Genomic DNA, 17,418 nt, shown 5'->3' with positions numbered 1-17,418 from the left:
ACATGAATTTAGCCAAGGGAAGTCTTACCTCACCAATCTGCTACATTTTTTTGAATGCCTAAATAAACATGTGGATAAAGGTGAGCCATTTCATATAGCGTATCTGGATTTTCAGGAAGTGTTTGACAAAGTCCCTCATGAGAGACTCTTGAGGAAATTAAAAAGTCATGGGAAAGGAGGCAGTTGTCATGTTGTAGATTGAGAACTGGGTAAAAGATAGAAAACAAAGAGCAGGGCTAAACCATCAATTTTCTCAATAGTCAAAGGTGAATAGTGAAGTGCCCCAGGGTTCTGTACTGAGAGCATTGCTTTTTAACATATTTATAAATGAACTAGAGTTGGGAACAATAAGTGAGTTGATCAAATATGCTGATACAAAATTATTCAAAATTGTTAAATCCCAGAGGATTATGAGAAATTGCAAGAGGACCTTAGGAGACTGGGCATCCAAATGGCAGATGACCTTTAATGTAAACTAGTGATGCATGTAGGAAACAGCAACCCAAATTATAGTTCCAGATTGGGAGTCACCACTCAGGAAAAGGATTTAGGTGTCATTGTAGATAATACGTTGAAATCTTCTGCTCAGTGTGTGGCGGTGGCGGCCAAGAAAGCAATAGAATGCTAGGGATTATTAAGAAAGGAATGAAAAATAAAACAGAGAATATCATAATGTCTCTGTATCACTCCATATTGTGACTGCACCTTGAGTTTTATGTGCAATTGTGGTCACTGCATCTCAAAAAAGATAGCATAATTAGAAAAGGTAAAGAGAAGGGTGACCAAAATTATAATGGGGATGGAACGATTCCCCTATGAGGAAAGGCTAAAGAGGTAATGGCTCTTCAGCTTGGAGAAGAGATTGCTGATGGAAGATATGATAGATATCAATAAAATAATTAGAGGAGTGGAACGGTTAAACCCAAATTGGTTGTATACTCTTTCAAAAAGTACAAAAACTACTATGCAATGAAGATACTAGATTATACATTTAAGACAAATAGAAGATATGTTTTCACTCAGTGCATAATTAATCTCTGTAATATGTTGCCGGAGGATGTGGTAAAAGCCATTAGTGTTTCTGGGTTTAAAATATGTTTGGACAAGTTCCTGGAAGAAAAGTCTATAAACCATTAATAAGGTGGATGTGGGAAAACCTACTTCTTATCCCTTGGATAAACAGCATAGAATATATAGACATGTTAGGAGCCTGCCGGGTACATATGACCTGGATTGTAGGGCTGTCCAAGGGCTGTGGCCTGGCTTGGAGGCCTGGGTCCTGACACCGGGCCTTGGCACAAAACCAGGCCTGATGCTTGGGCCTAGGCCTAGGGACAGGTCCAGGCCCAGAGCTCAGGCCTTGGAGCAGCTCCAATGACATCCTCTTCTTTTTTCTTTTCTTCTTCAACTGACACCATCCGCTGGAGTCACACTGGAGTTAAGTCTGGTGCATTCATGCTATTGGACAGTGCCATTTTGATGTATGGCATTGTATTGTAATTAACTCTTGTGCGACCCTAGCGTACAGCATTAGTTGAAGAAGAAAAGAAGAAAGAAAAGGATGTCGTCAGAGCTGTGACCCTAGGCTGAGGCCAAGGTGTCAGGCCTGGGTCTGGGCTGAGGCCCTGGCATCAGGACCCAGCCCAGGTCAGGTCTGGGCCCAGGCCCTGGCCTAGACCCGGGCCCAGGCTAGGCCTCGGCATCGGGCCTTTGTCCAGTTTGAGGCACTGGCATCGTGCTTGGGTTCAAATTGAGACCCAAGTGTCAGAAACAAGCCTGGTCACTTCTGCGGATACCCAACATATCAGGTAAGTGATTGTTTGAGGGTCTTGGCCGAGACCTTGGTGTTGGCTCGGGCCTAGGCCAAGACCCTAGCATCATGCTCAGGTCTTGGCCGTGTCTACTGCTTTGGGCCTCTGCCTCTTTCCTAGGCAAGGCTCTTGCTTCAGGCCTAGGCTGAGGTGCTGACTTCTCACTTGGATGTAGGCTGCAGCCCCTGCTTTGGGCCTCAGCCTATACCCTAAGCAAGGTCCTGGCCTGATGCATTCATTTAAAACTAATGCAACAAATATGGTTTGTTTCAGTCATGGGGGCCCTCGATTCATTTTGGGTCCCCTGAATGAAACAAATTGTCCTTTTTCATTTTAAACAAATGCACATCTCTTCTGGATTGGCCACTGTTCGAAACAGGATACTGGGCTTGATGGAGCTTTGGTCTAACCCAGTATGGCAAATCTTATTTGCTTATGTAAATACCTAGGAGCATTCCCTTGACACACCAGCATCCATGGTAATAGAGGGCTCTGCTAAAATGGAACTCACTTCAAGTCTTTCCCCCTGAATCAAAAGCATACCTCCACTGTGAGCCCAGGTTTATATTTGCACAGGGTATACTCATCCTAAATGTCATACCTCCACTTACTTAAAGAACTAGGCAAAAACAGTACCATCCTCTTCTGAACTCCCATATTATTGCCAGCCAACCAGTAGAATATAAATAGCTTAAGTCAATAAAACCTGACACCTTTATATCCCATGGAGAGATTTTTATGTCTATGATTTTTGTATAAGTCTTAAAGTATGTACGTCCATCCTAATGTGAATAACATTTAAACACTTTGTATGGGGAGGAGAAGGCAGTCAGTAAACTTGAAAAATCTTCAGTCTAAGAGGCTGATGTACTAAAGTACACCAATTTTCATGCACTTTTCCACCATTTTCTACCAGGACTCATATGCAAATAAGTCCAGTGCGGTTCCTACGGACAAATTAGTAAAAAAATAAAATAAAACCAACTAATTCTTTAAGGTGTAGTTATGCTTTTGCAAAAAACAGCCTGCAAAGACTTTTTTGTGAATATTTTAATGCTGCAAACATTGTTAATGAGATGCTTTGCATAAATTTGCATCACAACAGCTCATACACTTTGATTTTATACAAAATGTCATAAGCATGAATTGACATGAGAGTTCACGCCATGCAAACCAAAAAATTTGGTAAAGACCACTTCATGTATAAAAAGAGAAACTTGAGAACCATAACCCAACTTATATGAAGAAGTTGTCACTTGTATACCTAAAGTGGACTTAGCCAGATTTGACACACTATTTAGAACATCGGCCTCGTAGTCATTAAATATTTGATACTTTAAACAAATAAAGATATTCTGCTTTTGTAGCATTGCTACCTATCCCTAACCTTTGGAAAGTTTCATGTAGCTCTATATTGATCGGTGATGGAAATACCAGCTGTCATCCTCATCATCATTATTGTTTATTTATTACACGTTCTTCCAGCGAGCGAGCTGAAAGCGTGTTACAAAATAACAAGGTCAGCAAGGACCAGCGTACAAACTACAGAGCAGGGATTACAAAGTGCTTAGATTGTGGGCAATAAAAGCAGACAATAACAAAGGCCAACAGAAAGCATCACACGAGAACCAGAACCAAGCATTACAAGGGGAGCATGAGGGAGAACAAAACAGTAGCAATAGTTAACATTACCAGTCACAACAAGGTCCAACTCAGGAATTAGGCAGGAAAAGTCAGTGACCCACATTCATGGGCCAAAGGCCTCTATAAACAACCAGGTTTAAAGTTGTTTCCTGAAGGTCAGGAGATCTGGTGTCAGCTTAATGTTTAGTGATAAGGAGTTCAGCTAGAGAGTCACATTTCCTTGGAGGCAGGTACAATCAGATGAGTGTTAGGTAGAGTGTGAAGCGAGTGAAGTTGGCTATATACAGAAAGTTGGCTGGATAGGTAGGAGGAAGCTAGGCCCTTGACTGCCTTGTAGGCTAGGAGCAGTAGTTTGATAGTGGTGCAAAAGGAGATAGGAAGCCAGTGAAATGATTTCAAGAGAGGGGTGACCTGTTCAGATTTGCTAGTGTTAAGTAGAGACCATACTGCAGCGTTCTGTACAAATGGCAGCTGTCAAATCACTTTCTTTGGTAATCCCATAAAAAAGGAATTACTGTAGCCTAGATAGATTACAGAGGCCTGAATAATTGTAGCATAGGCAGGAGTATCAGAGAATTGCGAAAACTGATATAGATGGAAAAAGGCTGATTTTGAGACTGAGTGAATATTAGCCTCAAAAGTGAGATTAGGGTCCATTATGACCCCAAGACTTCTGATTTGGTGACTGAAGAACAGAATAGATTCTTCAGGTATTAATTGTGAAGGTGAAAGTGGCCCGATTTTCCAATCCAAACTATTTCTGTTTTTTGAGGATTAAGCTTTAGTTTATTGTCATGAAGCCAGCTTCTTGAGGCAGATATTTAGATTTGCAATAGCTAGATCAGGATTGGTACCTAGGTGCATAGTAGTTGAATATAGTCTGCATAGGTGTGGAATGAAATGTAGTAATCTCTGATTAGCTTGCCAAGCAGAGCCACATAGATGATGAACAATTGTAGAGATAGAATGAAGCCTTGTGGTACACTGCAGGGGAGGGGATGAGGGTGAGAGGCGGCCTATTCTGGGGAGATGACTTGTGTGTGGTCCTAGAGGGAGGATTTGACCCATTCTAGGGCAGTGCTTGAAGAAACCAAGGTCCATTACATGGGATATAAGGAGCTCATGGTCTACTGTCACGAATGCCGCAGACAGGTTTAAAAGCACTAAGAGAGCTTGTTGACTCCAGTTCAAGGTATATATGTAGGTCTTCCACCAAGCATATGAGAGCCATTTCTATGCTGTGGTAAGGTCTAAAACCATACTGGAGGTGGTCCAGAAAGTTTGTGGACTGTAGGAGGTCATTGAGTTGATTCGGGACCGCTTGTTCAATGATTTTGCCAGTGAAAGGAAGACTTGAGACTGGCCTAAGATTATTAGGATCCAGGATTGGTTTCTTCAAAGTGGGTTTTACCACAGCTTCCTTAAGACAGTGAGGAAAGTGGCCCTCTGAAAGAGAAGAGTTTATCATGTTCCGGAGACGAGTGAGAACACCAGCTTTAGCCTACTTGATGAGCCAAGTAAGACACAGGTTGATCAGAAAAGTTGTGGACTTGAGGGCTGAGAGGAGACAGTCCACTTCTTCCAGAGGTAGAGGGCAGAAAGTTTCAAGGGGATGACATGGCATGATTGGTATCATATCCAATTACACACCCAAAAGTTAATTCAGGAAAGACAGCTTTCATTGTGATGTGTGATCTATATTTCATTACTGTATGAGAGGCAGAATAATGAAGCAGGTAACTGGAGAAGTTAGTTTGATATGTTTGTTTTATTATCTTTTTGGTTAATAGGAAGAAACTGACCGGTTGTTGGCTCTTCAACCTCAAATGGAACACCTTAAAGTCCAGGGCATGGCCCTTAAAGAGAATGAGCAGGGTCCAATATTTCTGGAGGCTGACCTGGCAGCTTTTACTAACCACTTTGACCAAGTTCTTGGTGACCTGAGGACTAGAGAGAAGCAGTTACAGACAGGTAAGTGGTACAACCCAGGGCATGGAAGTGATAGAGAAGTCATTGCAACAAATTGCCTGATTTATATTTTGCCCTGGAGTGGTGAATATTTTGTGAATGATTCTCCTGCTAGAAGGGACAATTTACTTCATTTCTGTAAGTTTATTTCACGGCTTTGTTTGTTATTGAGATCTCTTTCCTCCACTGGAAGCACCATCTATTCTGCCCTGTGGAAATGCATTTTTGTTTTCAAAACTGAGGCAAGGAGGATAACTTTCAAACAGCTGCGAGTGCACCCATATACATGTTTATATGGGTGCATGAAAATCCATTCCTGTCCTGCACATACATGATATATACAGATTATAAAATGCGCATAAATGTACTCTGCAACGTGTGCGCATGTAAAAAAAAAAACCATGCAAATATATATTGCACTTATCCAGATAAGTTTTGATTTATTTAGGTAAGTAGCAGCATTTATCTGGACATGTTCTGATATATCCATCTAAGTAGCAGCAAGCTGGATTTATAAAACAGATGATAAGTTTGTTACTTATCTGGATAGGTTGCTATATTTGAGACTTATCTGTTTTTATTACTTATCTGGATAAGTAACACTTTTCAAACTTATCCAGCTATCTGACTTAGCCGGATACGTAGCACTTTTAAGACTTATCCAGCTAAGTAGCAGCTTTGTTGATACTTAGACAGATAAATCACAACTATTCCGAATAAGTGCCTCTACTTAGCTGGATAAATTGAAACTTCTCTGGAAAAGTGCTGCTTTCAAGATTTATCCAGCTAAGTAGTGGCAAAGCCACTTACAGACAGGTAAGTTACAGACAGGCAAGTGCCTCCGTGTTTACAAATGAGGATGTTGGGGGAGATACCAGTTCTGGAGATGGTTTTCAGGGGTGATGAGTCAGACGAACTGAACGAAATCACTGTGAACCTGGAAGATGTAGTAGGCCAGATTGACAAACTAAAGAGTAGCAAATCACCTGGACCGGATGGTATGCATCCTAGGGTCCTGAAGGAACTCAAAAATGAAATTTCTGATCTATTAGTTAAAATTTGTAACCTATCATTAAAATCATCCATTGTACCTGAAGACTGGAGGGTGGCCAATGTAACCCCAATATTTAAAAAAGGCTCCAGGGGTGATCCAGGTAACTATAGACCAGTGAGCCTGACTTCAGTGCCGGGAAAAATAGTGGAAACTATTCTCAAGAACAAAATTGTAAAGCATATAGAAAGACATGATTTAATGGAACATAGTCAACATGGATTTACCCAAGGGACGTCTTGCCTAACAAATCTGCTTAATTTTTTTTGAAGGGGTTAATAAACATGTGGATAAAGGTGAACTGGTAGATGTAGTGTATTTGGATTTTCAGAAGGCATTTGACAAAGTCCCTCATGAGAGGCTTCTACGAAAACTAAAAAGTCATGGGATAGGAGGCGATGTCCTTTCGTGGATTACAAGCTGGTTAAAAGACAGGAAACAGAGAGTAGGATTAAATGGTCAGTTTTCTCAGTGGAAAAGGGTAAACAGTGGAGTGCCTCAGGGATCTGTACTTGGACCGGTGCTTTTCAATATATATATATAAATGATCTGGAAAGGAATACGACGAGTGAGGTTATCAAATTTGCAGATGATACAAAATTATTCGGAGTAGTTAAATCACAAGCAGACTGTGATACATTGCAGGAGGACTTTGCAAGACTTGAAGATTGGGCATCCAAATGGCAGATGAAATTTAATGTGGACAAGTGCAAGGTGTTGCATATAGAGAAAAATAACCGTTGCTGTAGTTACAAGATGTTAGGTTCTATATTAGGAGCTACCACCCAGGAAAAAGATCTAGGCATCATAGTGGATAATACTTTAAAATCGTCAGCTCAGTGTGCTGCAGCAGTCAAAAAAGCAAATAGAATGTTAGGAATTATTAGGAAGGGAATGGTTAATAGAACGGAAAATGTCATAATGCCTCTATATCGCTCCATGGTGAGACCACACCTTGAATACTGTGTACAATTCTGGTCGCCGTATCTCAAAAAAGATATAGTTGCGATGGAGAAGGTACAGAGAAGGGCAACCAAAATGATAAAGGGGATGGAACAGCTTCCCTATGAGGAAAGGCTGAAGAGATTAGGGCTGTTCAGCTTGGAGAAGAGACGGCTGAGGGGGGATATGATAGAGGTCTTTAAGATCATGAGAGGTCTTGAACGAGTAGATATGACTCTGTTATTTTCACTTTCGAATAATAGAAGGACTAGGGGGCATTCCATGAAGTTAGCAAGTAGCACATTTAAGACTAATCGGAGAAAATTCTTTTTCACTCAACGCACAATAAAGCTCTGGAATTTGTTGCCAGAGGATGTGGTTAGTGCAGTTAGTGTAGCTGGGTTCAAAAAAGGTTTGGATAAGTTCTTGGAGGAGAAGTCCATTAATGGCTATTAATCAATTTTACTTAGGGAATAGTCACTGCTATTAATTGCATCAGTAGCATGGGATCTTCTTAGTGTTTGGGTAATTGCCAGGTTCTTGTGGCCTGGTTTTGGCCTCTGTTGGAAACAGGATGCTGGGCTTGATGGACCCTTGGTCTGACCCAGCATGGCAATTTCTTCTGTTCTTCTGTTCTTAAGTGGTACAACCCAGGCAAAGCCCCTACTTAGCCAGATAAATTGGAATTTATCCAGATAAGTAGAGCGCAACTGCTATCCTCACATACTTTTTACATCTAATTTTAAAAATATATGCGTGGAGATTTTATCTGCATAATTTCCATGCTTTTACCCCCCTTAAGTTGGCTGTTAACGCATGTCAGTTGGGAGATTTTCTAACATGCGTGCAGCAATGACATTATCAGTTATACCACTTAATCTACCAGTTCGCCCCTTCCATCTGCAGGTCACAGAGACCCTTATGGCTCTTCAGTCTCAACTCCCCCCATTTCTTCCAGAGTCCCTACCCAGTCAGTATTTCATTTTTAAGATGTTTTAAATTACTTACCCCAGATATAGAGCGAGCATAGATATACGCAAGTAAGCTGCCAAATTTACATGCTAAATTGCTTATAAAATAGCAACTTACTCGTGTTAATGTTGGCCTCGCCCCGGAATGCACCTGGCCCACCCCTTTTTTTACATGTGTACATTTTCTCATGTACCCTTTTGAGGTTTATGAAATAGCAGATTTGGGAGTATATACTATTTACATACATAAGTGCTGATTTTTACGTGCGCAACTCTGAAAATTCATTAAAAAGTCTCGGGGCAAAAAGTGCACTTGGACTGCCCCAAGGTCTGAAAACTTCCCAACAAAGCTTTATACACGTGCCGCTATGTCGTGCTTCTTTTCTCTCTTCACGTTTTGTAAGAATCTTCAGTGCTTATCCCATTTCATCTTGAAGTCCCTTAGTGTTTTATTTCTATGTGTTTATTTATAATTTTTTGATGTTTTACCTTTTCCTAAAGGTAAGCCCCTAATGCTCAAAATGGGGGCCCGATTCAGTTACTGGGTGGGTGAGAGGGTGGCAGTTTGGAGGGAATGTGGAAGCAGTGAAGAGGCAATGTATATAATTTTTATTTAAAAGAGGGGAGGGCTGCAGGTCCTGCATCAACAATTTCATTATTGCTTAAAATTAGAGGGCTTTGGGAGATCCTGGCCAGCAGGGGGTATGGGCTTTTGTGCTGTGCGTCTGTGTGTGTGGTGGGGGGAGGAATCGGGCCAGGAAGCCCACAATTTAAGTTTCTTTTATTAAATCAAAGGAGTAAACAAGGCTGTATAACTTTAGGCCTAACCGGGCCATATTCAAACACCGGCCGGTTAGGGTTAAAGTTATCCAGCTATATGTCCCCGTAAAACTTTAGGAGATTATATTCAGCAGGATGTTTATCCTACTGAATATACAAGACAAGTTATCTGGCTTTCTTTAGCGGGATAAATTCTCCACTTGTCACCTTTGTGTACATAAGTAAAGGGTACATTTAGATAGGAGGTAGATTGCAAGTAAAAGTAGACAGGAATAAGAAAGTGGGTACATTGGATTTACATTGCACATATATATGGTTAGGAAGGAAATTAAACTTTAGGGATGTGCTGGCCCAAGATCTTCATTTTGGTCAATTTTTTTTTGTTTTTTGAGGGGAGGATTGGGGTCGGGTGGGCGGGGGGGTTCACTTTGTTTAATATTTTTTTAGTTTGGTTCATTCAGTCTGAGGAGCAGACCTTGTCTTTAAATAGGAAACCTATGGACAATTCAATGACATATATTGTAGCAATTTTCAAAAGCCCACTTATACAAGTAAAGTGCATTTACACATATAAAACCCAATTTTAAGTATGTAAATCCTTTTGAAAATTGCCTACTCTAAATAATATGATCCTTTCTCTGCTGGAATAAAAGATTCTGAACAATAACTCTTGTCCTCCATGTCATCATCAAGAGGATCAAATTATCATCAGCCCCCTGCACCACCCCAGGAGATCCAGCTGAAATGAAAAGGAAACCTGCTTTTGGGAAGGGTAGACGTAGGAGATGGCCAGACCAGTCTTTCTGTCACCCCACGGACTGTGGCACTCTAGGCGGCCTCCTGGTCTGCGTAATGGTACTACCGGCCCTGTATATTCATGGGTCATGTTATTCAACTCATTATATATCAAAACTGGAATCAGACTGAGAGATCTGGATTAATATATTGAGAAGATGCTAAGTGAATTTCATCTGTACATAATTTTTAACAAACGAGCGCAGTAACTAATGCAGAGATGTATGTAAAATTGAAGAGTCCTTTCAGCTAATCTATTCAGTGACGGTGTAAAGTAAAGTATGCTTGGTTTGAAGACCTTCAAGTTGGCAATAATGGGTTATAAATCTCAAGGCATCATGAAATATTAATGCTTCAGAGAGCTGTGTGCTCATCTGGCTATTTATCTAATCTTTGTGAGAGTCAGACTAGAAATGTAAAACAGCAAAAAAAAAAAAAAAAGTATAATTTACATTTTTAATCTTAGCACATATAAATCTGCTGTCCCTGATGGTAGAATGGGTGATTTATACCTCTCTTAATGAATGTAGACTTGACAAAATGACTCGTCCATAAATCACTTAAGTCGTATACTGTATTTGATTTCTAAGACTATTAGTCTTATTCGGTAGATGAAAACAATTTAATACAGGTGCACTCTGTTTTTAATTGGGGAATAATTTGTGTTTAGCAACCAGAGAAGCACTTTGGGAATGACTATGACTGCAGGTAAAGAGTATGTGAGTAAAGGAAACACCAAGGAAATATTGGGTGGTGTGAAGCTACTTTAGGAAAGCCTTTTGCATCTGTTTGTATGCTCTTTGTTCTTCTTGTTATTCTCTAAGGGGAAAGCAGCAGAACAAAATTATAAACTGCTGCCTTTTGAATGGTCTTGACTGCTCCTGTCCAATGCTCCTCTGACATGTTTAGAGTGGAGAGGCTGCAGCCTGCAATCACAATCGCAAAGTCCATCCCAGATCTGAATAGGCACTGATGGATGGGGACGTACTGAATCATGATCAAAGACTGCGATAATGTGGACACAGGGAATTAATGATCAGGTCCTTGTTTGCACTGGGGTTGGAAAGAGAAAGTCCAGACAGACAAGGGGACAGGGCGGAGGGGAAGGAGCAGGTAGAGAGGGAGAAAAGGAAATAATGGAGCAGAAAAATGCACAGCCACAGTGCAGAGAGAAGAAGATGGGGTTAGAAAGAGGACTCCAGAAGGGATAGGGAGAGAGAGGATTCAGATGAGCCAGACGAGGGAGGGAGGGAAGGAGAGACAGAACAGGATGTGCATGGAGGGAAATGCTCACATTTGGTATCTGTGCTAGGTGAGATGTATGGCACAGAATATACATCCGTGGATTCCTGGTACTAATGTATAATGTGACAAGGGGTAGGCAATTCTGGTCCTGAAGGACAGTAAACAGGTTGGGTTTTCAGGATATACACAGGGAATATGCATGAGAGAGATTTGCATGCACTGCCTTCATTGTATGCAAATAGATCTCATGTGTCTTCATTTTGGAGATACTGAAAACCAGATCTGTTTGTGGCACTTAAGGAATGGAGTTGCCTTTTCAAAGGCTCTCACATAGTCATCACTTAAGGTAAAGCCTACCGGGCTTACCAAGAGATTGACTTTGAGGAGGAACTGCTTCAAAGACAAGTAATATAAAATAAAAATAATTTTATAAATGAGAGAAAAAAAAACCCAGGAAGAGTCTCCCCGGGACTATTACACTACAGAAAGTTCTTTCTCTGCTTTAAAGCACTCCATCATCACTTTCAGATAATGACTGTTTCTCTGAGGGTTTTAGAAGACACCAAGGTTACGTAATTCAGTTAATCTCCCCTTTTAAAAGCGCCGAATGCTTGAGCTCTAATGGCTTCACGGATTGCGGTTTGCATCTTGTCCGCTGCCGTCAGCATGGATTGATGACTGGTACAGTAGACGTTTCCTGACGGTTGCATGAGGAGAGGGAGTGGAGAGCTGCACAATGTCCTGATTGTGAACGCAATGAAATGCAGCTGATTTAGACTCCTGGAGATTATGGATGAGATGCAAATGCATGGGAGAGAGGCAACAACAGCCAGGAAAGAACATATGCTCATTTGCGCTGAAAAACATTGTGGTTGCTTTAGAAACTTTGCTTCCTTCCCTCCCTAATCCTTGGAGGAACACTTTGTCATTATGTCAGTGGAGATGATAATGGCTGCAGAATAACATTTGTCAAATTTTGGTGGGAACAGATTTGTGGGTGTAACGATGTAATTAGATTCCAGGAACAGTCCTGGACTAGGATCTGGAGGTTTGGAAGGACATTTTCTCAACAGCACATTATAGAGGGGCCGATGCAATGAGGTGTGCTCAGCACAGTTTAGCCCTCAGCTGTGCGTATATTTTTATGCACAAACAATATTGCCAATGCAGCAAGGAGTTCTGCACACAAAAAAAATTGTGCGTGTAACACTTTCTCATGCTAATCCCCCGCTAATAAGGGCATTAGCTATTACTCCCTATGAAGGGAGTATATGGGAAACTCCCTCAGAACACCTTAAAGGACAGGCCACAGCTATCTGGTCTGGGAGACTCCCATCACCACAGTATAAGAAGTTAGGGCCCAGAATGGTTGGGCAGTGTTCAGAGAGAAGGCAGGAAGCTATTGTACATTAAGGTCTGTGAGTAAGTTAAGGTCTGCAAAGGTAAGCAGCCTTTTGAACTATACTTTTCAAGAACATAAGGCTTGCCATACTGGGTCAGACCAACGGTTAATCAAGACCAGTATTCTGTTTCCAACAGTGGCCAAGCTAGGTCACAAGTACCTGGCAGGATCCCAAGAGGTAGATAGACTCCATGCTGTTTATCCCAGGAATAAACAGTGGATTTCTGCAACTATACCTTAATACTTTTTAATGGACTTTTCCCAACAGGAACTTGTCCAAACCTGTTTTAAATGCAGCTGTACTATATTAATAGCTTTCACTAGATCCAGACTTTAATTATGTTTTGATTAAAAAATATTTTTTCTAAATTATTTTTATATATATTACCCAGTAACTTCATTGTGTGTCCCCTGGTCTTTGTACTTTTCGATAGAGTAAACAACTGGTTAACGTTTACTCATTCCATTCCACTCATAATTTTATAGATCTCTGTCATATCTCCCCTCAGCCCTCTCTTCTCCAAGCTGAAGAGTCCTAACCTCTTTAGCCTTTCTTAATAGGGGAATTATTCCATCCCCTTTATCATCTTGGTTGCTCTTCTCTTTACCTTTTCTAATACTTCTGTATCTTTCTTGAGATGTGGTGACCAGAACTGAATAATCTCAAGATCAGGTCGCACCATGGAGCAATACAGAGGCAATATGATATTCTCTGTTTTATTCTCCATTCTTTCCCTAATAATCCCTAGCATTCTACCTTCCTTTTTGGCTGCTGCTGCTGCACACTGAGCAGAAGACTCCAACACATGCTCAACAATAACACCTAGATCCTTTTCCTGAGTGGTTACTCCTAATGTGGAACCTTGCATTTTGTAGCTATAATTTGGGTAGTATACTCTTCTCTAAGTGCATTACTTTGCACTTGTCTACATTAAATTTCATTTTCCATTTGCATGTCCAGTCTCCCAATTTTACAATGTCCTGTTGCAGTTTCTCACAATCCTCTTGTGATTTGAGAAGTGCTTACAGCTCCTTTCTGGGAATATAAGAGGTCCCAGTATAGGAATAGACCATCTGAAGTAATTTGTCTTCTTTGCTATGCACCAAACTGAGCTCCTAAAATACAGACTCTGGCTTCAAGTACTCCAATACCTACTTCACATAGCCTGCCAGCCTGTGCTGAAACCACTTTAGCAGAGGACCCACTTGACCTAGCAGAGATTGTTAAGCAACTAGTGGGTATTATATAAGGGATAAAGTCTAATATAAGAAAGAAGCCTGCTTTAGTTCCAGGATTGAAGAAAATTAGACAAATCAGAACTATCAAAAGGGGCCAACAACTCAGGGCAACCCTCACCCAAGTTGGAAATCTTACTGAAGCTTTCATGTAATAACTTAGAAAGTAAAACATTTTTATCAGGAGAAAATTTCAAGGTTTCTACAACATATCTTTTAAACAATTTTAGATGAGAAATAAATCCCGTCTTAGGAAAATTTTAAAGATGAAGGTTCTTAAATCTCATCTTATTTTCACAAAGTTCCTGTTTAAAGTGTACTCTCAAATTATCCTTGATTGCAGTTTGTAGCATTAAGCTGTAATCTATTAATATAGTAGCAGAATACTTTGCTCTCCGATCAAGATCTGAAAATTTGGGGGAGGCCTCAGAAGAATATTGACAGAGCTGAGGAAGTACTTGAGTTAGAGAAGATTCCAAGCAAGTCACTGCCCTCCATATATACCGCAATGAAATGTCTACTGGTTCAGAAAGTTCATTGACTATGTCACTAAAACTGGAGACCTTGATAGGAGCCACAGGATTAGGAATAGAAAGAGCATCTGCAACAACATTATTCAAAGGCATAGTTATCACATTCTCATTCGGAGGAATCTGGAGAGAAGACACTTTTGGAGGAGCAAGATAACCAACAACCCCTTGAACTAGATCCTCTAATACCTCTTCAGGGAGGCTCAGATTAACCACAGAGGTCTTCTCTCAGCCCACTCCCAAATGAAACTGGGTTAAATTAGGTGGGGGGGTGGGGGGAATGTATCCAAACTTAGGTAACAAGCACCCAGAAGAATAAGGTTGAGAGGAGATATGGCGAGTAACATGTGAGTCCATAGGACCCCTTACTGGAGTCGATGCCATTGGGGTAGTCACATGCTTCCCCTTTCTTTTCCTTCCTATGGCAAAGATGAAATGGTGCAAAGGGGCGTGCCTAGGGGTGTGCATTCGTATTGAACATAAATGTAAAACGCTACTTTTTTTTTTTTTAACTTAAAAAAGTGATAAGACATAAACGATCGGATTTCCAACTTATTCAACAAAGGAACTTTTGGCCAGCTTGGGGGTGTCAGGAGGCCCCCCCAAGCTGGCCAAAAGTTCCTTTTGGGCCGAACGAGCGTTCCGGCGCGAACCCGCGGGGAATCACGTGACGCCGACGTCACGTGCTCCTTGCAAAGTTGGTCACAAATGGCGTCCTGACCCCGCTGGACCACCAGGGAGTTGTGGTAAGTCTTGGGGGGGGGGGGGGGATTAAGGAGGGTGAGGGGTTTAAATTTTTATTTGCACATATGGACATATACTCAACTCATTGAATTCTGTTTATGTCCATATTGACCGCAAATGGGACCCCCTTTGGACATATGGACATATGAACTTAAACTTTTGCTCTGCACATCCCTAAGCGTGCCCCTTTAGTGCACAGCTTCAGTGTACCGCTGGTGGCATGCCACAGAGCTGCTGCTTTTGAGGGCTCCTTTGGTGCTTGAGATGTTGTCAGTGCCAGCACTGGGCTGTCAATGAAAACCGCCTCTCCACCTCGAAATTTTACCTTGGGAGCATGGACAATGCAAGCAGGTAGATGACCCCCAACTGTTGCCGCAGATCTGCTGCTGCTTTTGAGGGTTTCCTGGGCGCTTGAGATGACATTAGTGCCTGTGCTGTGCTGCCAACAAGGACTGCCTGTCCCCTTCCAAACTTCGCCTCGGGAGCAGGGACCAACGCAGGTAGGCAAACTGATAAGAATTTAACATGGATGGTAAAACACTACTTAATGTGGTGTATGATAAATGTTATCCAGTTCATGTTAAATTGATGGAAACGGTAATGTGACTATGGTAGTAATGTGCCTGGAGACTAAGAAAAGCATTTTGTGTTTGCTAGCTTCTGACCCAAATCCCCTGAGTGAACCAGCATGAAGTGAAAGGGCTGATTACCATAGAAGGGGTTTCCCAGCCACCTGGACCAAATGTGTAAGGCATCTCATACCTTGGTTCCCTCTTGGAAGACCAGAAAAGGTCCAATGAGCCCAATCATCCCCCCCCCCCCCCCCCCCCGACAAACACACACTTCCACTCCCAATTCCCATCCCCGGTAAAACAAGAAAAAGTCCAGTGAAGCCCTGATATTTACCCCCACCCCCACCCCCCAAGCCTGATATCCTTCCTGTTCCCTCCTTTTCCCAGCAGCCCCCCCCCCCCCCACCACTCCTACCTTATCTGAGGCAGCCCGGCAGAAAACTGGAGTGGGGGAGTTGTCTGATCTCCTGGTCTGCAACCTGCACTTTTCAAAAAGACATTGGGTGACTTTTCATATGCAAGTCCTAATCCATCCTGTGTGGTAGAGGTGAGAGGTGAAGGAACAAAATCCCTTGTGCAAACCGGCCCACAGTAAAAAGGAGTAACCTAGTGGATAGAATAGTGGGCTGTGAACCAGGGTTCAAATCCCGTTGCCACTCCTTGGGACCTTGGGCAAGTCACTTTACTCCTTGTTGCCTCCGATACAAACATAGGGGTGAATTTTAAAAGTGTTGCTCACAAGTAAATGGGCCATGCCCGAGCAGCGGATATTTTAAAAGCAGCAAATTACACACACACATATATATACATGTACAAGTTAAAAAAAAAAAAAGGGGGCGTTCCAGGGTGGGGCCAACATTTACACATGTAAATCTGTATTTTATTTATTAATTTAGTTATGTATTTATTTAGTTAAAGGCTTTTATATACCAATATTAATGGGGGACATCATACCGGTTTACATTTGAACATTAAGCTTGGAAAATACATATTAACAGGGAGATGAAACTGGGGAGGGGGAGAGAGCAAGAATGCAGTATGGAAAATATAGATTAAAAAAGGCAAAAACAACAAGAGAAAACCTTAACATAAGGCATGTATAATTACATTGTGAGGAGCTTAAGGGTTGGCAGTGGGAGAAACTATACTGCAGGGGTCGGGAACCCATGGCTCGCGAGCCAGATATGGCTCTTTTGAGGGCTGCATCTGGCTCGCAGACAAGTGTCGCCACACTTTCCCGCTGACCCAGCTGCTCCCCGGTCCTCCTCCGCCCGGGCTTAAAATGCTGTCAGCCCGGGCGGAACGCGGCAGGACAGCTGGAGTCAGCGGCACTGGCGTGCTCTCTTCTTCCGCCCCCCCCCCCGCGGCCCGGAAGAGGAAGTGGAGAGTATCGGGTGCGTGCGCGGCAAGAAGAGGCCACGCTAGTGCGCTCGGCATCGGCCCGAAGAAAAGAAGACTGCAGCGCGACTCGGAGGAAAATGAAGAGCTTCAACCGCGGCCGATGGGACTCCGCCTCCGCGAGGGCTGAAAATGAAGAGGTTAGCGTTGGGAGAAGGCTGCTGCTGCTGCCGCGAGTTCCCGGGGTGGGGGAGAGAGAGAGTGAATGAGCGAGCAAACACACATGCTTGCTCGCTCATTCACTCTCTCTCTCCCCCACCCCCACCCCGGGAACTCGCGGCAGCAGCAGCAGCCTTCTCCCAACGCTAACCTCTTCATTTTCAGCCCTC

General features: G+C 42.3%; 1 protein-coding gene across 1 annotated transcript in view; it reads left to right on the top strand.

The window, feature by feature from the left end:
• The window catches only part of DMD (dystrophin), a 3,148,630-nt gene that overhangs the window by 1,384,215 nt on the left and 1,746,997 nt on the right, over positions 1-17,418 (top strand). The window contains exon 21 of the mRNA XM_029603105.1: positions 5,246-5,426. Within this exon, the coding sequence (XP_029458965.1) occupies positions 5,246-5,426 (181 nt within the window). The remainder of the gene's footprint in view (positions 1-5,245; positions 5,427-17,418) is intronic.

This window comes from Rhinatrema bivittatum, chromosome 5 (assembly GCF_901001135.1).
Source record: "Rhinatrema bivittatum chromosome 5, aRhiBiv1.1, whole genome shotgun sequence".
In the NCBI taxonomy this organism is placed as follows: Eukaryota; Metazoa; Chordata; class Amphibia; order Gymnophiona; family Rhinatrematidae; genus Rhinatrema; species Rhinatrema bivittatum.
The sequence above is the reverse complement of the archived record's forward strand: the minus strand, read 5'-3'. Positions and strand labels throughout refer to the sequence as shown.